Here is a 23,855-nt window from a genome sequence, read left to right as displayed (position 1 = left end):
AAGATGCAGTATCGCTTTATCGCAGCTGCGCTGTCCACAGCCAGCCTCTTTGTCGGCACCTATGCAGCTGACGATGCTCAAAAGGTCATCAAGGATGATGCAACCGCTGCTTCCAGTGCTGCCCCGAGCTCTACAAGTTCAGGAGTGCCGGAGCTTCCCACATTCAAGGTAAGCCATTGGTCCTCCACCCGCCCTTTGCATTCACTCCTGCATATGCACGACGCTTTGCCTGCCGTCTTGGGAGACGTATCACAACTAACGTATCTGATTCTGGTGCAGCCCACAAAGCTCAAGGCTCCATTCCTAGAGCAGTTCACCGACGACTGGGAGACGCGATGGAAGCCATCGCATGCCAAGAAGAACATGAAGGGATCTGGAAAGGATGAGGAGGAGTGGGCTTTCGTCGGCGAGTGGGCCGTCGAGGAGCCTACAGTATTCAAGGGCATGGAGGGCGATAAGGGTCTTGTTGTCAAGAACCCGGCAGCCCACCACGCCATATCTGCCAAGTTCCCCAAGAAGATTGACACCAAGGGCAAGCCTTTGGTGGTTCAGTATGAGGTCAAGCTTCAGAGTATGTTTTTTGTCCCACGCTTACCCAGTTTGACATGTGCCCCCAAGGCGCACCCGAGACCACTTGCATGCTGACCGGTTATCCCTTTTCCCACAGAGGGCCTCGAGTGCGGTGGCGCCTACATGAAGCTCCTTAGGGACAACAAGGCTCTTCACCAGGACGAGTTCAGCAACACTACCCCTTACGTGATCATGTTCGGTCCCGACAAGTGCGGCCACACCAACAAGGTTCACTTCATTTTCAACCACAAGAACCCCAAGACGGGCGAATACGAAGAAAAGCATCTGAACAGCCCGCCCACCGCTCGCATCGTTAAGACCACCGAGCTCTACACCCTGATTGTTCACCCGAACAACACCTTCATCATCCAGCAAAATGGAGAGCAGGTGAAGGAGGGCAGTCTCCTGGAAGACTTTACCCCCGCGGTCAACCCTCCGGCGGAGATCGACGACGCCAAGGATAAGAAGCCCGAGGACTGGGTTGACGAGGCGCGTATCCCTGACCCCGAGGCCAAGAAGCCCGAGGACTGGGACGAGGATGCCCCGTACGAGATTGTCGACGAGGAGGCTACCAAGCCCGAGGACTGGCTTGAGGATGAGCCTTTGAGCATCCCTGACCCCGAGTCCAAGAAGCCTGAGGACTGGGATGACGAGGAGGATGGTGACTGGATCGCCCCGACTGTTCCCAACCCCAAGTGTGCCGAGGTTTCTGGCTGTGGCCCCTGGACTAAGCCCATGATCAAGAACCCGGCCTACAAGGGCAAGTGGACCGCGCCGCTCATCGACAACCCTGCTTACAAGGGCGAATGGGCTCCTCGCAAGATCAAGAACCCTGACTACTTCGAGGACAAGACGCCTGCCAACTTCGAGCCTATGGGAGCTGTAAGTCTTTTTTTTTTTCATTTTTATCGGTTTACTCACGGATGAGTAGATGGCTCGAGAGAAAACCTACTAACACAATAGTATAGATTGGCTTCGAGATCTGGACCATGCAAAACGACATCCTTTTCGACAACATCTACATCGGCCACTCAATCGAGGAGGCCCGCAAGTTCGCCGAGGAGACCTTCTTCGAGAAGCACCCCATTGAGCAGCTTATTGAGCTCGCTGAGAAGCCCAAGGAGGAGGAGCAGCCCAAGCCTACTGGCGAGAAGACTCTGATGGAGGACCCCGTTGCCTACGCTAAGGAGAGGCTTGACCTGTTCCTCAGCATTGCTAAGGACAGTGTTCCTGATGCCATTCGTCTTGTTCCCCAGGTTCCTGCGGCCGCCGCTGCTATCCTTGTCACCCTGATTGCCCTCTTTTCGGCTGTTCTCGGCGGTGGCTCGGCTGCCCCGGCCGCTAAGAAGGTTGCTTCGGATGTCAAGGACAAGGCTAAGGATGTCAAGGCTTCCGCCGTGGCCACCGGAGCTGAGGTCAAGGAGGGCGCTACCAAGCGTGCCACCCGCAGCCAGCAGTAAGGTGGAGTCTGGCTGGGGTGGTGGTGGAGTCATGGAACAATGGCTTGATAAAAGCCCGAAAAAAAGACAGGCTTTTTAAAAGGCCATAACGAATGTTTACTGAGCAATTTGCCGATGAGGTTCACAGACAGGGACTAGGAGTTATTTTTTTATCTTTTGCACCACTTGGTCAATTGTTATTTCCCGATTAATATGCGCGGTATTTGATTTCGATTGTATTTTTACGGCATCGGGAGACAGGGGCTAGTGAGTATCTGAAAGAAGAAGAAAAGGAAAAAAAAAAAAAAAAACATAAGCCAAGGCCCTTTTTTGTGATGTGTCGTTTCATTCGTTATGCTTAGCCCATCCAGTTCACAGTCTAGCCAGACATTTGCGCGAGTAGGCCTGGTGGACATTTGATGTACTGTAATTCTTCCTGGGACCAGGCTCGTTTTATTTGACTGCTTGGCGGTGTCTCTCAAGTAGAGTAGCGAGGATAGATACTCAAGACATCGATTGTAGCTCCCCACACATTATGAATGCGGGGCCCCAGCGCCACTAGACCCCTTGGAGCAAGTACAACCGAAAAGCAACTCGGTTTGAGGCGGCACAAGGTCCGACAATCGGGGTGTATTTATGAGGGGGGTTGATTGCCACTTGCTTTGATCCATGACGGGGAAAGTCTTGTCTTCTTTGTTGGTTTCCGTTTATTTTCACCATCACAACTCAATTGGGTTCTGTGTCCAGGGGACTTGCTCTGCCGCTTTGTCTCGGTCGTCTGTTAGCTGCAAGTAAGTCCAACATGTCCTCAGGCGGTTGCTTTGAACCCGACAGTCGATTACTAGCTCAGTACTTACTAACATTGATGGCTAAAGGTACCTAAGTTAGATTAGCTACGAAGTAGTTGGGCATTTGCCGCAAATAACACCCAGCCCCCGCCGCTGCATCTTCAAGGGTCAATCGGCAGTTCGTCGGCTCCCTTGGCTACATACTCTAGCAGACAGATACCCCTACTCTTCGTCACCGCCTCTATCGTGCTTGCTTTTCCAAACGGCGGGCTCCTTTCTCTGCTCCCCCGAAACCTCGTCGTAGTCGCAATGCGTCGAGCATTCTCCAGGAGCATAACTGCGAACGCCAGCCGCACGTCTCGAACATCAGCAGGGCAGTTCCTCGTCGCAAACAGGGTCGATTCGAGATTATCAATGACTTCTTCTCAGTCAGGCAGCGCCGCCCGTCGGCTGCATGCCACCGCGCAGCAGCTGCGGCCCATTGCGTCGGCAGCCATGGCGAGCACCCCGACCAACTACCCGACGACGCACGAAAAGATCAGTGAGCCCGTCGACACCCCTTACTTCATCGACAACAAGTTTGTCGCCTCAGAGGCCACATCCTTTATCGACCTGCACGACCCTGCCACCAACAACCTGGTGACGCGTGTGCCTCAAATGACGGACGCCGAGCTCAAGGCTGCCGTCGCCTCGGCTGAGAAGGCTTTCCCTGCATGGCGTGCCACCAGCGTTCTTGCCCGCCAGCAGATCATGTTCAAGTTCGTTGCACTCATCCGTGAGAACTGGGACAGGCTGGCCGCCAGCATCACGCTCGAGCAGGGCAAGACGTTCGCCGACGCCAAGGGCGACGTCCTTCGTGGCCTGCAGGTTGCTGAGGCAGCCTGTGCGGCCCCTGAGCTGCTCAAGGGCGAGGTTCTCGAAGTCGCCAAGGACATGGAGACAAGGACGTACCGTGAGCCCTTGGGAGTTGTTGCTGCCATCTGCCCATTCAGTAAGTCGGTCGTTTCGAAGCTTGGTTGTCCTTGTCAAATATGCTGACCTTGCACGCTCTGGCCACATCAAGACTTCCCCGCCATGATTCCGCTGTGGTGCATTCCCATCGCCACCATCACTGGAAATACTCTGATCCTCAAACCCTCGGAGCGTGATCCTGGCGCGGCCATGATCCTGGCGGAGCTATGCCAGAAGGCCGGCTTCCCTGATGGTGTTGTCAACATAGTCCATGGCGCCCACAACACAGTGAACTTCATTCTTGACGAGCCGGCCATCAAGGCCATTTCCTTTGTCGGTGGCAACAAGGCCGGCGAGTACATCTTCAGCCGCGGCAGCGCCAACGGCAAGCGTGTGCAGGCCAACCTCGGCGCCAAGAACCACGCTGCTGTGCTCCCTGATTGCAACAAGAACCAGTTCCTGAACGCCATAGTTGGTGCTGCCTTTGGAGCTGCCGGCCAGCGCTGCATGGCGCTCAGCACGCTGGTCATGGTGGGTGAGACGAAGGAGTGGCTGCCGGAGCTTGCGGATCTGGCCAAGGGATTGAGTGTCAACGGCGGTTTCGAGGAGGGCGCCGACCTAGGTCCGGTCATCAGCCCACAGAGCAAGGAGCGAATCGAGTCCCTGATTGGCAGTGCCGAGAAGGAGGGTGCCAAGATCCTCCTCGACGGCAGAGGCTACGCGCCGGCAAAGTACCCCAACGGCAACTGGGTTGGGCCTACCATCATCACGGACGTGACCAAGGACATGGAGTGCTACAAGCAGGAGATCTTTGGGCCGGTCCTTGTCTGCCTGAACGTCGAGACCTTGGACGATGCCGTCGATTTGATCAACAGCAACGAGTACGGCAACGGTGTTGCCATCTTTACCCGCTCCGGCGCTACGGCCGAGAAGTTCCGCCGCAACATTGAGGCCGGCCAGGTCGGCATCAACGTGCCCATCCCGGTGCCCCTGCCAATGTTTTCCTTCACCGGCAACAAGAGGAGTGTGGCCGGTGGTGGTGCAAGCACCTTTTACGGCAAGCCGGGCATCAACTTTTACACGCAGCTCAAGACTGTGACTGCTTTGTGGCAGTCGGCCGATGCTATTTCCAAGAAGGCAGACGTTGCCATGCCCACGCATAGCTGAAGTATGTTGGTCTATCATCATTTCTTTGCACTTTGAATACACGACCAAACATGACTGTCAGATGTTATTGTTAAACTTGCATTGTTGGGAAGGCTGTGATTGATTTTGTAGTCGCATTATCGAAATTCTGTATGGAAAGATTCAGTTCGAGATGTTAAGCCGATACGTCAGGTGTGGCTCATATGCTGTGTTTCGGAAATCCTGCTACAAAACGGAAGGCTACAGAGCATAACATCACTGGAATTCTTGTTGCAAGTGTAGGTAAACATGGGTACATATCACAACAAACATGTGGGTCGATCTCGTCAAAAGTAAAACAGCATCATGTCTTCCCAAACTCCTCACCCCGTATACTTCATGAATGCATTGCCTATTAACATACATAATGAATCAACCCTTCATCTTCTTGTCTACCTGGGGCACCTGCAAGAATCGGTCATAGTACATGTCCAGCCACTTGGCGGCCTCCTCTCCGGAGTCGTCCATGCTAGAGTCCCAGCGGTCGACCGAGCCGACGTAGCCATCTGGCCTCACATTAACTATGGCCACCTCGCCCGGCCCGAGGCTGCCGAGCCACTTGTTAGTGCACAGGCTGCCTCGTGTATCCTGGTCTGGAATGTTGTCCAGGTAGAAAGTCCACCTGCTGTCCTGGAGCAGCGGGGGAAGGTCTGTTATCTCTATATCACTTCTGGGCATTGTTGCTAGAACGGGGGTTCAATGGGTAAGCTTGGGTTCTTGATTTGGATCTGGTTTACTTTTTTTTTTTTTCTTATTCTGATTTTTCTGATTTTCTGAAGACTTTCTCGACTTACTGATAATGCTAAACGTAAAGAGGTGGCTAACAGCCGTATACCTCTCTGGCCTCCAGTAAATATCCTCGGGGGATGGTAATCGGGGCTGCAGGGCGAAGGATGCGCTCGCGGCGGCTGACAATTGGCTCACCAGTGAGTCCCTGCTGGCGATGGCATTGCAAAACATGTCCAGGAAGGGCCTGGACTGGTGAACATCCCACATGAGCAGGTAAATGCGGAACTGGCCCAACATGGGAATGTCGAGTTGCACATCGACGGGATTCAGGTCAATGTACCGCGTCACCTTGGCGGGAGGCAGCAGGCAGCCCGGCTTGGCCTCGCCTCCAACCCAAGCCTGGTCTTCGGGCATGTTCAGTGGGTTCTCGCTGTACTCTGCCCCGACACCAGAGATGAATCGGACATTGGTGTTGAAGTTCTCAGCCAGGGCCACGGCATCGCCGCCCGCAATGCGGTTTGCATGCTCATAGTCAAAGTTTACAAGGTCGAGTGCGATCTTTCGCCTCTCGTTCTCGTAGGTTTCTAGCAGGCACGGCTTCGCAAGGCCCCTGACGGCCAGGTTGAGCTTCCAGGCCAGGTTCCAGGAGTCGTGCATTGAGGTGTTCATCCCTTGTGCCGCCTTGGGGGAGTGCGTATGGCTGGCGTCGCCGGCCAGGAAAGCCCTGTTGTGGGAGTCGGCGAATCGGCTGGCCACCCGCTGGCCGATTTGGTACCGTCCAAACCACTCAATATATTTCCATTTAACCTCGAAAGGTGCCATTATCTCTCTAGCGCGCTGCATGACGAACTCCTGGCCGAGTTCGCGCCTGTCGGACTTTGGTGAGCTCTTGAGCTCGATATAAAAGCGGGTCATATTGCGCTCCCGCGGAATGATGAGGATGGAGCCATGCTCTTGCGAGTAGACGAGTGTTTTTGACCATATGTCTGGGAAGTCGGTTTCCAACTCTCCATCTAGTACACCCCACACTGCGGGCTGAGACAGACCGACAGGCCTTGCTTCTGGTATGCTCTTTCGAACTTTGGAATGTGCGCCATCGCCTAGAAAGCAATGTGTGTCAGCAGGTTAGATTTCAAGAGGTGGGCAAGAAAAAAAAAAAAAAAAACAGGGGGGGAAGCACGAGGAACACCAACATCCAACAAGGTACGATGCAAGTATGGTTTTCCTATCTTGCGTGACATTTGCTCGGCAGTTGATCTGCAAAGGCCCGAAACTGTTTTCACATGCGCTGTAGGACTCAAAGGCCGTATTCCTGCGGACCTCAACCCCGCGCTTCTTCATGTCCTCTATGAACAGGCTCTCGACCATGCCCTGATGCACAAGCAAGATGTACGGATCGAGGACGTCGATGATGGGCGGGTAGTGGACTTCTCGGCCAAGCCGGTGCAAAGGCTCGTCAGCCGTTCCGCGCCAGAAGGCGATGTCGTAGACCTTGACGCCCCTCTGGAGCAGAGGGTCTGCCAATCTCATCTGTCGAAATGTCTCGAGCGTTTTCGGTTGAAGGCCATCCGCTCTACGCACATTCAACCACCAAGATAGTCAGCTCCAAGATGGAAACCTACTTGTTTTGTGTGTTTCTTTTGTCGTATGTAGGGCCTCACCTTCCAACCGGTGTCTGGTCTGCCCTGTCGTCAATGACCTGCACCTTGACGCCCATCCGAGCAAGGTTTGCGGCCATCATCAGGCCTGCCGGACCAGCTCCAACTACGCACACCTGGCATACTGTCGGTGCTTCGGGGTTGCTTCGGAGCAATGTGAGACGGTCGGAGCATTCGTAGCCATCCTGGCTGAGGCTAACGCGGTCGTCGGTTGAGTTTTCGAGAACGGAGGGCGCCATTCTGGAATGCTTCTCCCCTTCGGGTTCAACCCCTCCGCTGTCTCGTCGATCTGTGCGGCGGCTGTTTTCGTATCGGCTCGTTGCGCAGGGAGAGATGGGACGATGGTCGTAGCGTGGTCTCGGCTTGGGCCGCTCCCTCCACTTCCGGCCGCGATTGGGGATCGGGGTCAACGACCACAGACGAGAAATGGGCGTGATGCAAATTAAATCTGGTGATGGAGATATCAAGAAGACCGGCAGCAGGCATCTACCGGTAGACTACCTGCGGCTTTTCGTATGCCAGGTTGGGTTGTGCAGTGCCAATATCAATCAGTATGTGACAAAAAAGTAGATACTTAGTCTAGCTTTAGACATGATATATTGAGTCGAGGACAGGATGCAATAAACAAGTCAAGGTTGATCGGCTTGATGCAAACATGCAATAGATGGAGACAACCAGGACCGAAAGAAAAGACAGCACAGCGAACACAATGAAGAAAATCGATTCGTATTATTTCCCACGATAAAAAAAAAAAAAAAAAAAAAAAAAATTTTGTAAGCTTTGGTTCTCCCAGTTAGCGGTTGCGGCCTCCCAAGAAAGAAAAGAAAAAAAAATAATCATAATCATGACTTCTCTTGACCAAAGGCACGCTGGGCGTCATGTCCAAAGAGTTGACCCGACCCAGTCGCCTCCTTGCAAACAAGCTCGAAATCGAACGATTCTCAATGCGATGCGACATATCAGCCGATATCAGCCCACTCTCGGAAGGGCTGATTGGCTGTACTCTCGGGTTGGATCGACCCCTGAAGTCTAGAGTCTGGTCAAAGCTTTCACCTCTCAGGTCAGCCCACTTTGCGCCACGCCGATTGCTCGAACCATTTACCATCCTACAATATAGACAGGCCAACTGGGGTAACCCCGCCTTTAACCCAAGGACACTACGGTCATCCACCTGCCGAGTTGTGCTACATTACAGCACCTAACATATCAACAAGTAGGCAACAGATCATCACGGGATGCAAAGAGCAAATGTAATGAAGGCATGCTGCATTGCATACATGTCAAGTGCCGTCTCTTGGCTTTCGTGATAGAGAGCATGGGAGCGGGGCGCTCATTTTTTTTTCTCGGTTCAACTTGTGAGGAACAAGCAAAATCTCTTCTGCTTCATCAACTTGAATCAAGTAAGCAAGTAAAGGAGTAGGTAATGGATGCAAAGTTGTACTGTACCACGTCCATCTTAACTAAGCTACGCTATCTACACTAGCATAGAACTAGTTTCGCCAACTAATCAATTAATACGGTATCACTGATGACCCGGCATCCCCACCATCTACAGAGTGAAATGTCTACTATACTACTACCTCATGGAGCAGGTTTCAGACAGTTGTCTTCCGAGCTTCCCGGAACAGAGAACCGCCTGCCGAGATGTATTGTTATGTATTTTCTTTCAATACTTTAGAAACCCCGCGAGTCAACAGGCTGCGACCATGTGTCTACTTTTGGGTGTGTTTCTGGCAAATTTCAAATGAAAACAACTGACAATGCTGAGGTGGCAGAATTAAGATCCGCACCCCTCTCCCTTTGCTGTTTGTTGTATTTGTATATCTTTAGTCCAGTGGCAGTGGTATGTGTTGTTATTAGAGGGGCACAGCGCAATGAATGCAGGGTAAGCTAAAGTGAATAAGGGAAGCTACCGATTGGGGCCACAGCGATTACGCCACATGTGGCACAATTATGGTTCAGCTTCAGTTTGTTTTCCAAAAGCACGTTCTCCACGATGTCTGTGCCAAGTCCAAGTTGGTCTCCTTTTTCTTTCTCCTGCAGGGCAAATATCGGCTAGTTTCTCTCGTCCGACAACAAAACCGCTCTCTACAACATTACAGCAACGGAATCGCATCAATGCCTTCCTTGATTTTTGATAGGATTCGCATCAGAATTCGCATTGGCCGGCCGAGGTGCATCTGGACCTCGGTACCTTATGCCAAGCGCCAGCCAAAATGCGGAGAGCGTGCGGAGAAGCTGGCATTAATCCTGGGGAGGCTCAAGAAGGCATAGATCATAGATCTAACTTTCATTCCGTCTCCGTGCCTCAGTTGCTTATGAAGCTGTTGTAGAGATCAGTTAGTCTCGGCTAAGAGATCCAATTCTAGATTGACATTTGATGTGGTATAATCTCGAACTTCTCTTCGTTCATCAAAACCACCAGTCAACCATTTCTCCTATTGTCGTCATCCTGTTGCCCTGGTCCTAGTTCGATTATACTATCATCTTGTCTATTTTGTTTAGGTTTTGGAATCGGTGGTACATCGCATATTCGAGGTCTCCCCCGCCCAAACAAAGCGCTGCTTTCTTCTTGAAGCGGCTATCTGTGGTCATATATCTTTTTGAGCATTCAAGCTGCAGAAAAAAAAAAAAAAAGACATAATCGGCCAGTGTCTTTGTGTCACCCACCATGCCTATGCATAACGGGATCCTGCCCCGGGAGGGCTTGTATATTGACCCCATCGCCAGACTGGTTGGCAAGACGGTTTTGAACCCATGGCTCACGCTCCCTTTGGTGCTTGCAGGAAAGTACACTCAGAAGGGCAAGTTGATAGCTGGCATCTACAGCAAGGCTTTTTGGCGCGTCAAGCTGCTGCTGTACCTCGGTCTTTTCCGCTCCATCAATAACTACCTGTCTCGGAAGTCCAATAACAACTGGGTCAGTGACAAATATGTCTGGTCCAAGGAGATTGTGGTTGTCACCGGCGGTTCCGCAGGCATCGGTGCCCACATCGTGCAGTTCCTGGCGGAGCGTGGCATCAAGGTGATAGTCTTGGATATCCAGCCCCTCACATTTAGTGCAAGTGAGTTTTTTTTTTTTTTTTTTTTTTTTTTTTGTTTGTTGAATCCTCTTATGCCAGCCCCAGCCGGGCACCATACTGCCCGTCGCGACCTATATAGTTCATGCGCTAAAAGATAGCGAAATCAAATCGAATCAGCGTCATCTGTACACTTTTTCCAGATCGACCTGACCTCGCCAGCCAAGCTGGCCGCCGTTGCCGATGAGATTCGGGCCCGGATCGGCAATCCAACTATCCTGATCAACAATGCAGGCGTGGTCCGGGGCAAGACCATCCTCGACTCCACGGAGCGCGACATCCGCTTCACCTTTGATGTCAACGCCATGGCTCCCTTCTGGACCGTCAAGGAGTTCCTGCCCGACATGGTCAAGAAGAACCACGGCATGGTGGTCAACGTCAGCTCCTTTGCTGCGTGGATCTCGTCGCCTGAGATGGCCGACTATGCCGGCTCCAAGGCCGCCGTCATGGCCATGCACGAAACCCTGTCCACTGAGCTCAAGGTCAGGTACAAGGCGCCGCGCGTCCGCACCGTCATCGTGTACCCGGGCTTCACCAAGACGACGCTCTTCACGGGCTACAACTCCACCCAGCCCTTCATGATCCCCACAATGGAGCCCGAGTCCGTCGCCGAGGCCATCGTCCGCCAGGTCCTGAAGGGTGAGGGCGGCCAGGTCATCATCCCCGGCATGGGTAACATACTCGGCGCCCTGCGCGGATTTCCCATGTGGTACCAGAACAGGCTCCGCGAACAGACCTCGATCCTGATGACAAACTTTCAGGGACGCCAGGTCATCAAGGACCTCGACAAGTTTTACGACGCCAAGTCGAGGCTCTCCGATGGGGAAGAAAGCACCGTCCTGGTGGAATAGGCGGATTACGAGATGTACAGTTGCTGAAAGAGACTGGAGCAAGTATTTTTCTAGGTCAGGTAAATCCCATGTCAGGGAAAGAAAGGGGTGAGTCCCGGGAGTTGTAGTTTCTTAAGGGTATGTTGGTTGGTTGCATGTTGGGCGGTAATCGTATTTTTGATAACAGAAAAAAAAAAAAAAAAAAAAGCACGAGCAAAACCCTAGTCCACCACCCGAGAGCAAGACGTGAAATAATCGATAATTACTCAAGAGATCAATTAAGCTGTGTCTCTTTATTAAGTTCGTTCGTCTAGGTCGCAAATCGCATGAATTGTGTCGACGGAACGGGAGGGGTATCATGTGCAAAGGCTAACCAACACAAAAGAGGACACCCGCCTCTTATAAAAGAAGATTCAGAACAATCGCCACTCCAGCAGTCCATAAAGCCCCTCCGGCCCAACTAATGATGTTACCGCTCCCAATCCCCCGAGCACCAGATCCTCGAGGAGGCCCGAGTCCATTGTCGGGTAGGTCCTTGTCCTTGCTGGCGATAAACTGAACCTGCGTGGCGTCTCCTGGCGCGAAGAGGATCCCGACGTCGTTTGCAGTTCTTACGTCGACCTCGGTCTCGCTCAGGAGCGGGTTGTTGAGGCTCTCGCACGACGGCCTGAGGCGCCCGCCGCCGTCTATGCGATTTGTGACGGAAATGGGCACATCGAAGATGGTGTAGTGCTCCTGGCCGTTGAGGCGGAAGTTTTGCCGGATCGAGATGTTGTAGGCGCCGCGGCGGTCGTCGGCACCGCGCGGCTGGCCGTCGCCGACTAGGCACTCGGGCCAGGGCCAGTTGATGTGCTTGACGGTGCTCCCAGGCTGCTGCGACATGATGAGGCGCTCGCTGCCTTGTATCTCGGCGCTGCCGTTGTTGATCGTCAGGTTCAGGCCCGTGTCCCTGCTGTAGAGGAACATGGTGATGTTGTGGATCTGCGTCGGGCTCTCGGGGACGTATGGAGGCAGGTTGAGCTTGCCGTTAGCCGTCACGTCCAGAGACACATGTAGGGTCTCTGTTGGCAGTTCTACTTGTCAGTCTCTGGATCGGGAATAATTAATGGAGTTGATGCAAAAGGGAGGATGGACTTTTGCATTCGTACCTCCACCTAGCGGCGTCCCTGGTTGAGGCGCATTCAATATCACTATCCCCGGAGTATAAACCTGACCTCCCGCTATTGTAAAGGTCTGCTGCGCCCACGCCTGGCAAGCGAGCAAGGCCGGGACGACCAAGCAAGAAAGTAAAGGTGTATATAACATTTTTTTTTTTTGTGTATTGAGCCAGCCAAAAACAAGGTAAAGCAATTTTTAAGAGTTGGGTTTGTTTCCTCCAAACGAAAACCAATAGCAAACGTCAATATCCGACTTAGCTGTTGGCTGTTGGTGGAGAGGCAAGGCGGAGCTTGCCGCACACAAGCATAAAGTCTCTCCGGGAGAGGGCTCGCTTGCTATTTACCAGTCTTTGGACGATAAATGCGACGCTGCTGTGATCATTGATGTGTACTTTTGTAAAAATTCATGCCGCCCCGAGCGGAGGGAGGGTATAATTATAATGATCTGGGTTCACTACCGATCAATGCAGCAAGGATAAAGCGTGCTGAGATTGCGGTTCGCAAGTGCTCCATAGATCCCTTTTGTATGCGGTACCTAGACCTAGACGGGTGGCATATCCATCCCCCCGGATGTCTCGATAACCGACCATCGTCAATGTACTGTACCTCATAAAGCTAAGATGGTCTGGTGGGCCGCCTTTCCGTGAAAAGAATCCTTTTCTTCCAGCTTTGGAAGGATCATAAAAGGCTTCCGTCATCCACATTGGCGGGAAAAGACGGCGTGGGGCGGATGTCAGCATCTTGGCTAACATGCTGTTGCCCTTTAACGTCTTTTTTATAGTGCTTGGTGACGTCGCAGATTGAGGTTTCAGACGACCGAGACCCCTGAAATCCCTTGTACCATAATGCCCAACCGGATTCTCGGCACGGCTCATTTCCACCAAGAAAACACTCGCCTGCTTCGGTCATGTCGACGTATTAATTACTTTGTACGTAAACGACTTCCAGTTTCATTGAAATAAAGCTGTTTGTAATTGCAAAGATGGACGGCGACTGAGTGATACTACAGTAGAGTAGTAGTACTTACTACCTCAGCCACTTAGCCGACCCCAGTCGCTGTCAGTTCCAGCGCGATGGTACCTGCTTTTAGCGCAAACCAGCGATAGCCATGTTGGTTCCGCCACGTTAAGGTGGATGTGGGGCGGCAAGCCATGGCTAAAATATGGATCAAATCTCACTCAATGTGCAAATCATTCGAGTCACGCCGGGCTCAGGTGATGGTTACAAATTGGTAGCCCTGCTGCTCAGCATCAGTAGGTAATACCTTTCAAAGCCCAGTCGAAAAAAAAAGAGACTAAATCTGTCTAGGTCTGCCAATTGAGCTTGGCATCACCGTACGGAGACATGAGGGCTACATCACGAACGCTACTGGCGGCTGCAGCCAGACCCTGCAGCAGGCCCCAGCTCCATGGTCGCCGTCCGTTCCAGACAAGACTGTTGAGCAGCAAAGTTCATGCCCATTGCAGCGGTCTGGGTGGGATCCTCAAGATCTCTGACGAGGTTCGGGATGCATTGGAATCGAACCGCCCCGTAGTAGCCCTGGAGTCTACGATATACACCCATGGAGCCATTGCACGTAGCGAGCTTGGGCTAGAGGATATCGTCCGCCAGAACGGAGGCACTCCTGCCGTCATTGGAGTCTTGGCTGGCGTGCCTACAGTCGGCCTGACAGATGTCGAGGTCGAACGCATGATATCAGAGGGCGCCAACAAAGTCTCCCGACGAGACCTTGCATACCTGGCTGGGTTGGTAGGTGCCCTATCCCATCTATGCTTGCAAGCCGCCACGAAGGTGTCTCCTATGGACCGCTGTTAACATGGCAGGTCGATTCACGCAGGGCATGACTGGCCGACCGATCCATGGAGGAACTACCATCGCAGGGACGATGCTTCTCGCAAGGCTGGCAGGTATCAAGGTCTTCGGCACTGGTGGTCTAGGCGGAGTCCATCGCGGCTGGGAGTCGACAATGGACATCTCGGCCGACCTGACCGAGCTAGGTAGAACGCGAGTGGCAGTGATTTGCAGTGGCAGCAAGGGATTCCTTGACATTGCCACAACTCTTGAGTACCTGGAAACGCAGGGTGTCCTCGTCTCCACCTTTGCCGACGGCCGCACCGGCAAGGTTGACTTTCCAGCTTTCTGGGCCCGGGAGAGCGGGATCAAGAGCCCGTCCGTCGTCGACTCGGAGGCGGAAGCGGCCGCCATTATCCTTGCACAGGAGAGATTGGGGATAGAGACCGGAATCGTGTTTGCAAACCCCATCCCTGAACAGCATCAGATTCCGCGAGAGGAGATGGATGCTGTGATCAAGCAGGCAGTCTCGGACGCTGCAGAGCAGGGCTTCACGGGATCCCAAAATACTCCCTTCATACTTGGCCAGATCCGGAAGCTAACGGACGGTCGGAGCGTGCCTGCGAATGTGGCCTTGATTCAATCAAACGTTGAAAGGGCCACTAAAATCTCCGTTGAGCTGTCCAAGCTCTCAGAGGGTTCTTCAACGACTAAAATGTGAGCTAGCTAGCAAGCCAGCCAGCCAATACACATTCCGGTATAACATGCCTGCTAGTTTCTTCTCTAATCCGTCTTTCTGGCAGCTTTCCCGCAAGCAATACTGTAAACACTCAAGTAGATTCAAAAGCTGGTCAAAAAACTGTCAGCAAGGTAGAGGTTAGTCTCAAGGCTCCCGGGTCCGCCATCATGAGATATCTTTGGGGTCTGCTGGGAAGTCGGACATATGGCTGATGTCTTTTTAGACCCATTCCAAAGTTGACGTGTTAGTTGCTGGATCAATCGCTCTCGATCTGAGCTGTGACTTTGTTCCTGGTTCAGCATCCCAGACCTCGCCTGCAATGCAGACATCAAATCCTTCAATTGTCACACAGACTGTTGGAGGCGTTGGACACAACGTTGCTCTGGCTGCTCACCGAGTGGATCGCAACGTGAAAGTCCGGCTGTGTAGCTTGGTTGGAGACGACTTGTGAGTGCACCCCAGTATTATTATACGGCCGCGTTCCGCAAACTAAACGAGGCCTGGCAGCGCCGGAGCAACGGTTCTTTCCAAGTTAGAATCCTCTGGGATGGACACATCATGCATCCGGCAACTGGGACAAGAATATCACTCGGCACGTACGGCACAATATGTGGCCGTCAACGGCGCGGACAAAAACCTTGTTCTCGCTATGGCCGACATGGGCATACTCACTAGTCATTCGTTTCAAAAGTACTGGGATTCGGCTGTTGCTGCCTCGCGCCCTTCATGGCTGGTTGTGGACGGTAACTGGAGTGAGGCTGACATCCACGAGGGATGGATACGATCTGGGCGCCAGCATGGGGCCAAGATCGCCTTCGAGCCGGTGTCCGTGGCCAAGTCTGCCCGGCTGTTCCCTCGCCTGAGTTCGGCGGCGAGAAGCAACCACGGTGGGCTCCTGCATCCTTCCCCTCTCGTGGATCTAGCTACACCAAACATCCATGAACTGGCAGCCATGTACAACGCGGCCAAGGAACATGGATACTTTGACGACCTTAGCTGGTTCAGCATGATCGATGCCCTCGGCATGAGGGGAGCACGCGATCGCTTTGTGCGTCTCACATCTGCTGCTCTTACCGACGCTGGAGTGCCGCAACAGGTAAGGAAACCTGCGTCAACCGCAACCACGGATCCCTGAACATATGATATGACTAACCATGTTGAGTTGTAGATAATTCACCTGCTTCCTTATGTGCCATGCCTCCTGACAAAACTCGGCGAGAAGGGCGTGCTTTTGTCCATGCTACTTTCACCCGACGACCCCCGAGTTCGATCGATCGAGGCAGATCCTTACATCTTAGTCAGGGCTACGGGAGACCATCCTCACGTCGGCGCCGTGTACATGCGCCTATTCCCGGCCGCCGAGGACGTGAGAGACGTGGTTTCGGTGAATGGAGTCGGTGATACCTTCTGCGGAACACTGATCGCGGGACTGGCTCGCGGAGCAAAGGTCGAGAACCTCATTGATGTCGCTCAGAAGGCTGCCGTCTTGACGCTGAGAAGTCACCAGTCGGTGAGCGACGAGATAGGCAAGTTGGAGTCTGAACTGGCACGAATGGCCCGATTATAATCTGCTCTCTACCTTTCCCCCTACCAAGTTCGTCTCTGTTTTTTTTTTTTTTTTTTTTTTTTTTTTCCTGTATTAAAATGAGTACCTATCTATCTCCCTATATCTGCCTCGGCTCGCCTACCCGCTGGCCGTCTTAATTACCTTACCCTGCATCCAGCTTGGGATGCACCAACCCCTGAGTCCCGCCTATAATCAGACGGCGGGGTGCCCCACCTGTACGTGAGCATAGTATGTTTTTATCGATAACGCGATCGAGAAAAAAAAAAGTATTGCCCAACACAACCACAGACCGCATTGGCCCAGACTGAGGTAGTTAGAATCCTGTCACTTCGCAAAGTGACAGCGGCGAGCCGGTATACCTAACAGACGAGATGGGTCCCAAAAATCGCAACAATGTCGAGTCTTCCGACGATGATGACTTTTCAAACGACGACTTCGCCAGCTTCGACGACGACAACGCCGGGTCAGAGGTGAACTTTCAGGTTCGCGACAAGGACTCGGACGAGGAGGAGCTCGAGAGGCTTGTCCTCGGCGACACTACGACTTTCAGATCACGTTTGTTTGAGGATGACGACTTTCTTCCCGCTCAGACCGGCTCAAAGGACTTGCAATTGGCGGAGAATCAGTCGTTAAAAGCCACCGGGAATGAAGCCATCGACGACTCGGCCCTGTTCTTCTTTGCTACAGAGAAGGAGCCTGTCGCTGGGAGCCAACAACTCGTTCCTGCTTCTTCTGGCAATAAGTCGAGTGACCCGACCGCCGGAGACGATGCGCCGGCGTGGGAGGACAGCGACGACGAGAAACTGTCCATTTCGCTTGCTGGCGCCAGCAGGCTGCGGAAACTGCGGTTGACAGAAGGGGAGGATATTGTGAGTGGCGCCGAGTATTCCAGGCGGCTGCGCCAGCAATATCTCCGGTTGAACCCGCAGCCCTCGTGGGTGAAGAATGCAGCCGGAAGGGAACCGAAGCGGCGACGCAGGTCGTCAGCATCCTCGGGCTCCGACAGCGACAGCGGCTCGGATGATGAAGATTTCGGCACCGCTATGCCTCTGGAGGAATTTCTCCGAGACGTCAGCGCTCTTACAGACGGCGGCTCACGGAAGAGAAGGAAATTGCGACCCGAGACTATCAACATTCAAAAGACGCGCGACATACCAGACGTCCACAAAGGGCCCGTCGAGTCACTCTCTTTCCACCCAAAACATCCCGTCCTCCTATCATCCAGCACATCCTCGATGCTTCATCTTCATCACATATCGCCAGCTGCGCACCCTACTCCGAACCCACTCCTAACCTCGGTGCAGGTGCAAAACACACCAATCAGGAAGGCCGAGTTTCTCTACCCTTCGGGCGAGCAAATCGTCTTTGCAGGTAGACGGCGTTTCTTTCATTCTTGGAACATATCGACAGGGCAGGTCACCAAGGTCAGCAGGATACACGGTCATCGCCTAGAACAGAAGTCGGTAGAGCGCTTCAAGTTGAGCCCATGTGGCCGCTACATGGCCATAGTAGGAACGGATAAGAAGGGGGGTGGCATGCTCAATATCATGCGTGTCGGCACCATGCAATGGATTGCTCAGGCGCGGATGGATGGACGTCATGGCATCGCAGACTTTTGCTGGTGGAGGACTGGCGAGGGTGTGACTATATTGGGAAGGGACGGGCAAGTTGGAGAGTGGAACCTGGAGGCAAAGAGGTTCGTCGGCATCTGGAGAGATTCTGGTTCTACAGGCGGGACGGTGCTTGCTCTTGGTGGCCGCGATGGACCAAGCGAGCTGGGCGAGGATCGCTGGGTGGCCGTCGGCTCCAACGTCGGTATCCTGCAGGTATACAACAGAGACGACCTCGTTGTGAGACCTGGAGTCGGTCAGGAATCTGAGGTGACGGTTAAGGAGACCCCAGAACCGACCCGCGCGTTTGAGTCGTTGACAACGGCTATATCCGTGGTCACGTTTTCCCCCGACGCCCAGCTCCTGGCCTTCGGAAGCGTCCACAAGAAGGACGCGCTCAGACTGGCGCACATCCCGAGCTGCACGCTGTACCGCAACTGGCCTACATCAGAGACACCGTTTGGCAGGATCACGGCGGTGGCGTTCGGGACGCAGAGCGATCTGATTGCCGTTGGAAACGACAAGGGAAAGATTCGCCTATGGGAGATCAGGAGCTAGTCGACCCCTAAATTTAGTCTACCTAGTCTAGTTGAAAGTCGACTCTTATTGAAGGCAACGCGCCGTCGGAGAGGACGAGGTCCACTGACGTCTTACTTCTTTTCTAGATCTAAGCTTTTCTTTTGTTCTAAGGGTCTTCTTTGTGGGACCCGGAGAGCTATCCGTGATGCGATAGAGCGGACGGCTCGTAATGGCTTGCTTCTTTCCCACTCTAGAATTCTCGAATTTTCGAGACATGTCTTGTTAAAGTCCAATATTGGCATTCGAGAAGAAAAATTCGTGAAAGAAAAAAAAAAAAAAAAAAAGTCCCTTGGGCTCTTTGGTGCTGCCTGCCCAACGTACACACATGTACATGCCTAGATGCGGAATCTGGGGATTGTCATTTTGACCTTGCCATAAAAGTACGGGTAACAAATGCCCGGCCACTCCTGGTTGGTTGTTACATCGGTTGTCATGGCATGACGAAGTAATTTGCGGGTTCGGGGGAAAGCGTGTTGTGGTGTGATTCGCGCCCACCGGGACCACATCGCCAACCAGGCCCCTAGCAAATCAGATTTGCACAAGGGCCATGACAACAAGTTTTTGTCGCATGCTTGTGTTTTTTTTTTTCTCTCGCAAGTCTCCCCTTCAATGCATGTGCATCGCACCCGATGGGCAACCAGCCGTTTGTTGGAGACGGTGAGTCCAAGATGACCAATGGCCGGTGCGTTCCAATAATTCTCGGGTCGGTCAAGGTCGGTGGAGAGCAAGAAGAACAAGAGGCTAAGACAGCTTCCGATGAGTGCATACCATACGACAAATGTATACATATGTAGGTAGGTCCCGTCACGGGTTCTTCCCTCATCTCCTTGTGTTTCTGTGTATTTTTTTTTTTTTTTTGGTGTCGATTCCTACCATTGAATCAGCTTGGCGTTATTATTACTGGTCGTTGCTGTGATTTGTCTTTTTCCTTGGAGAAACACAAGGAAAGACAACAAGATGGCATTCATCAGCATATGAGATCTTGCTTGTCATCGACGATCCATTAACCTGATTCATGCCACCATTACCTTACCTACCTACCTACCGGTATTTTTGACCGCAAACACCCCGAAACCACCTAACTTGACCCGACAAAGAAAACAAACTCTTTTCCCCCCTCCCAATTCAACCTCCTACCAGTGTTACTGTAAATTGGTAAAGTTACGCTGCCCTGGCTGGGGACCCTGTGGCGGCGAAGCATAACCGCTTGAGACAACGCGTCCACACCCCTGTGCTGGGCTGTGAACATCCCGGTCAGGCACACGAGCAGTGACCACCGCGCGCGTGTCAAACACTCCGCACCGAGGGAGTGAGGGAAAAAAAAAAGAAGAAAAATACCCGCCGTGCACTGGGGCAAACCCCACTGTTCTGCTTCAGGATGGGCTGGAACGCTTTTAAGCGACGACGGCCGAAAGGAAGAGAACCTAGCCCGGCTGCTCCTGCTGTCCAGCAGCCTTACCACAGCAGCAACATTAGCGGCATCGGCAGAGGACATGTCGATTCTACTGTGCAGGTCGCACCACCCACGCGTAAACACCTGACCATATATCGAGCCATTATCACCCGCAAAAATACAACCACAACCACAACCGCAATCACTAACGACGCGGCTCCCCATGAGCCTCAATTCGTCATGGCTCCGGCAGCCTCCCTGTCTCCAATCGTGGAGGAGGCGCTTCACGGCCGCCCTCCTTTGGCGGTAAAGGTCCAAATCAACATCCTCGACAGGCCGGCCTACACCAGATTTTATGCCAGCTCACAGGTCCTCCGCCCTTCGAACCGACTGTGTCAGGGTTTGCTTCGCCGTGTCGAGCACTGCAGCAAGGAGTTCATCACCCGAAGAGATTCGGACGCACTTTTGCACCGTCGATTCGGCCAAGCACCCAGCGCTCTTCGTTACGAAATCACCTACACCATCGTCCGGTCTGGTGATATCTGGGCCGAGGAAACCTTCAAGTCGTACCAGCGAGCTCCCGTCACCGACGAGCTGGCCAATGAGATCATCCTGTCCACACACTACGTAGTCGGTCTTTTTCTCAGGCAGCACGATAAGGAGTTCAAGTGGACGCAAGAACCGGCCTCGGACCGGCTGTCAAAAAGGTTATCTGCATCATCATCACTGAGCCCTTACGACGCCCTCACGCTTGGGTGTATACCACAGTCTAGGTTTATTGAATCGACCCAGTCCTTCGAGTTTATCCCCGGCTACAGTATCGAACTCTCGTTCCGGAGTTTCACAGGACACCGACGTACACAGCGCGAATGGAGCAGGAGTTTACGGCTGAAGAGTGCCCAGGATGCACCGCTTAACCTTGCCCAAAGCGAGAGGCTGTTGTTTGACTCGTTTGACGCGGTGAACTCGGCCATCAGCGCGAAGAGGCGGTCTTTTGAGCTTGACCACGCGTCTTGCGAGTGGCTGGAAGGTCCCGTTGACTGCCAACACTTCGAAGAGAATGCCCTGAGTATTGAGCTAAGGATCGCCAACAACCTTGGCCCAGTGTATGAACATATGCACCGCGGCATTCGCTCCAAGCTTTCGATGTTCAGACAGCAGGATGGCGAGGATTGCTATGCCTTCCTTCGTGATGTACAAACCGAGCTTCTCAGGCTCAGAGACGTGGCCGACGAGCGAGTCTCTCACACAAACGACTTTGAATTAAGGATATTAGAATTAACGGGTGCCCAAGGCTGGAAGATTTCCAGACCGGCAAAGGTCACCCTCGACCACACCAAGTCGCACTCGCAGCGAACCGTCGAGGCCATTCTCGACCGTGTCCACACTGGAATTACAGACGTACTCCGCGCCCCTAGCGCATCCGTACACATTGCAGCATATAAGAGGGGTCATCTCATATTAGATAGAGAAATCGGTGCGCAAGAGGGTTCCAGCAAGAAGCCGTCCAGCACAGCAAGTAACCCGGTGAGCACAAAGGCCGAGAAAGACCACCTCGTCCAAGCTTTGGAATCGCGGATTCGTCAAGACCTGGACATGCTAGTCAAAGACACGTGCTCTTTGGAAGGCCTTCCGGAAGACGACGAGGAGGTTCCCACACCGACCACGTCGGTCTCGCCACATAATCAAGATGAAGACACACAGCTGGACTACACAGAGAACTCTTCAGTCACCCAAGACCCGATAAGGAGGTTCCCATTGTCCAAGAGTCCGGAAGAATCACGAGCCGCGACGCCGTCGCAGCAATCGCCGATACCGCTCAGGAGGAAGAAGACCTTCATCATGCCAGCCTCGGGAGACAATCCAGCCTACCGAGTCTTCCCGCTGGTTCCCGAAAAGTTCATACAGAGTCGCTCCCGCCAAAATAGCGAGTCTACTCTCTCCAGTCAAGTCTCGGAGTCATCTCCTGCCGTGCTCAAGAAGGTGAACGTGCAACCAGTGCACGTAATCGACCCGGACCTGTTTAGGGGACATGCCTTTTCGGGTTCTGACGGCACCGCATCGGAACATGCGGGGACGGTGCCTGAGATTTTATCAGAAGAATCTGACCGATCCGAGTGTGGAGGGACGGAGTTGTCTGTTGCCGAAGATTACATCTTTACACAGGAGTCCTCCCTAATGAGCGATGCGCAAGACTCGGTGGCTGGAGACATCGTTGAACTTGATTGTGTCGACGCTGCTCAGGCCCCTGTGACGCATCTGGGTTCCCAGCCCGCAGGGAAGTACGACGGCCTTGCCTCTGAGGACAAGGCCGATCGCAGAGATGCAGAGGTTTCTGAGGAAGCGAACAAACGTGCAAGCCTGGGCCGGGACGATGAGTCTATCCCATCGACTCCTGGGCTCAGCCATGGGGAAGGACCCTCGCCTCGCGACAGTTTCCTGATGACACCGCCCTTCTCAAAATCGACTCCCGTGGCCTGTCCCAAGATACCATTATCGTTTGACTCTGAGCAGGCTGGAGAAGATGGTCATTTCAGCTACCCACCTAACGAGGCGGAAGATGAGGAGAAGACGCCAACTGGGTCAACCCAACAGATACCTATGGTGCAGGAGGAAACGCCAGAGCCGGACACTATTGTTCTGAGGAATGCGGATAGCTTCTCACAGAGCGAGGAATTGTTCGGCTTTGACGAAGACCAAGCACTGACTGAGTTCCATCCCTCAGCTTCGGGAACCCCTACACAGGCTGTGGCAGAACTGGCAGCATCTCTTTTCACTGAACCGATAACAGTTCCGGATGTGGAGCCCCCGCGAAGCGCTGGAACTATTGTCCCTCCTACCCCAGCAGCCCAAGAGGCCGAGGATAACATCTTTGACAGCGCATTTGCCGAGAAGTCGGTCGCCCAACCACCGACTTTACTGACAAACCCCCGCCCGTCGACCAGTCTCGGAGATAGCTTGCCTGAGCTACAGCCAGCTCGATCCAGACGCACAATCGAGCGGCCGAGCCCTATCCTGATCACCAGGAACAGTGTTTCGTCATGGGAGGACTACATCAGCGCTAGCCAACGGGACTCTGTCGATACTATCAAGTCCGAGGTGGACGTATCCGCCATCATGTCAGACGACCAGCCAACGGCGCGCCCGCCGAGTCCAACACGCCGCAAATCCATCCCTACTGCGGGAGTCTTGGGTCTCCACGAGGCGGGGAGCAGGGGTTCGGGACCCTTTGGAGCTCTGAAAAGCGCCTTCTCTGGCGGCCAGCACTGGCTTGACAGTGAAAGATTCCGGGGCAGTGGTTCGAGCTCGAGGCCGCAGACCGCCCCGGGCCTTGTCGCACAGAAGTTCTTTCCCGAGGGCGCTAGCACCCCGCCTCCTCCAGAGAGCCCTGTGACACCGACGACCAAGTCGCCTCGTCGGCCGTACATTCGGAAACGCACCAAGAGCATCGCGACTGCCACCATCGTCCGGGCCACCCCTAAGCGGCCGCACAAGTCTTACAGGGGCCGGGCCAAATCGGCTGCTTTTGCCGAGCTGGAACGTGGGCGAGAACAGAAGCAAGGCAAAGAGGCCGAGGCACTCGACAGAAACGGCGACAAGCCCATGTTGCCACGTTTCATGATGTTGTTCGCTGGTATGGCTGTTGCGTCTTCGATGCTCAACAAGAACTAAACAAACAAAAAAAAATAAGAACTTCAAAACAATATTGATTATGATAGCTCGAGTGTTTGGCACGGGAATCCCGAGCACTCATTACACACTCTTTTGCCCAGTCTTCCACGGTGCTGT

General features: G+C 53.4%; 7 protein-coding genes across 7 annotated transcripts; 5 read left to right on the top strand and 2 right to left on the bottom strand.

Moving 5' to 3' along the window:
* Positions 1-3: 3 nt before the first annotated feature.
* PpBr36_01126 (uncharacterized protein) lies at positions 4-2,030 on the top strand (the record flags this gene model as incomplete). Its single annotated transcript, XM_029888315.1, has 4 exons — positions 4-168; positions 280-571; positions 668-1,452; positions 1,539-2,030. 4 exons carry the CDS (start codon positions 4-6, stop codon positions 2,028-2,030), a joined length of 1,734 nt encoding a protein of 577 aa, XP_029751335.1.
* A 1,076-nt stretch (positions 2,031-3,106) lies between these two features.
* On the top strand, positions 3,107-4,915 carry PpBr36_01125 (uncharacterized protein; the record flags this gene model as incomplete). Its single annotated transcript, XM_029888314.1, has 2 exons — positions 3,107-3,788; positions 3,861-4,915. The coding sequence occupies 2 exons, from the start codon at positions 3,107-3,109 to the stop codon at positions 4,913-4,915; spliced, it is 1,737 nt and encodes a 578-aa protein (XP_029751338.1).
* Positions 4,916-5,305: 390 nt separating this feature from the next.
* Positions 5,306-7,559, bottom strand: PpBr36_01124 (uncharacterized protein; the record flags this gene model as incomplete). Its single annotated transcript, XM_029888313.1, has 4 exons — positions 5,306-5,616; positions 5,728-6,762; positions 6,856-7,235; positions 7,324-7,559. 4 exons carry the CDS (start codon positions 7,557-7,559, stop codon positions 5,306-5,308), a joined length of 1,962 nt encoding a protein of 653 aa, XP_029751337.1.
* A 2,432-nt stretch (positions 7,560-9,991) lies between these two features.
* On the top strand, positions 9,992-11,251 carry PpBr36_01123 (uncharacterized protein; the record flags this gene model as incomplete). The annotated part of the gene is made up of 2 exons (XM_029888312.1): positions 9,992-10,385; positions 10,521-11,251. 2 exons carry the CDS (start codon positions 9,992-9,994, stop codon positions 11,249-11,251), a joined length of 1,125 nt encoding a protein of 374 aa, XP_029751340.1.
* Positions 11,252-11,629: 378 nt separating this feature from the next.
* PpBr36_01122 (uncharacterized protein) lies at positions 11,630-12,535 on the bottom strand (the record flags this gene model as incomplete). Its single annotated transcript, XM_029888311.1, has 2 exons — positions 11,630-12,291; positions 12,379-12,535. The coding sequence occupies 2 exons, from the start codon at positions 12,533-12,535 to the stop codon at positions 11,630-11,632; spliced, it is 819 nt and encodes a 272-aa protein (XP_029751339.1).
* Positions 12,536-13,731: 1,196 nt separating this feature from the next.
* PpBr36_01121 (uncharacterized protein) lies at positions 13,732-18,652 on the top strand (the record flags this gene model as incomplete). Its single annotated transcript, XM_029888310.1, has 8 exons — positions 13,732-14,136; positions 14,225-14,895; positions 14,982-15,054; positions 15,141-15,364; positions 15,425-16,013; positions 16,086-16,453; positions 16,681-16,699; positions 16,802-18,652. The coding sequence occupies 8 exons, from the start codon at positions 13,732-13,734 to the stop codon at positions 18,650-18,652; spliced, it is 4,200 nt and encodes a 1,399-aa protein (XP_029751342.1).
* Positions 18,653-19,302: 650 nt separating this feature from the next.
* PpBr36_01120 (uncharacterized protein) lies at positions 19,303-23,738 on the top strand (the record flags this gene model as incomplete). The annotated part of the gene is made up of 2 exons (XM_029888309.1): positions 19,303-19,463; positions 20,051-23,738. The coding sequence occupies 2 exons, from the start codon at positions 19,303-19,305 to the stop codon at positions 23,736-23,738; spliced, it is 3,849 nt and encodes a 1,282-aa protein (XP_029751341.1).
* Positions 23,739-23,855: the final 117 nt, after the last annotated feature.

Source organism: Pyricularia pennisetigena, chromosome 2 (assembly GCF_004337985.1).
Source record: "Pyricularia pennisetigena strain Br36 chromosome 2, whole genome shotgun sequence".
NCBI lineage: Eukaryota > Fungi > Ascomycota > Sordariomycetes > Magnaporthales > Pyriculariaceae > Pyricularia > Pyricularia pennisetigena.
The sequence above is the reverse complement of the archived record's forward strand: the minus strand, read 5'-3'. Positions and strand labels throughout refer to the sequence as shown.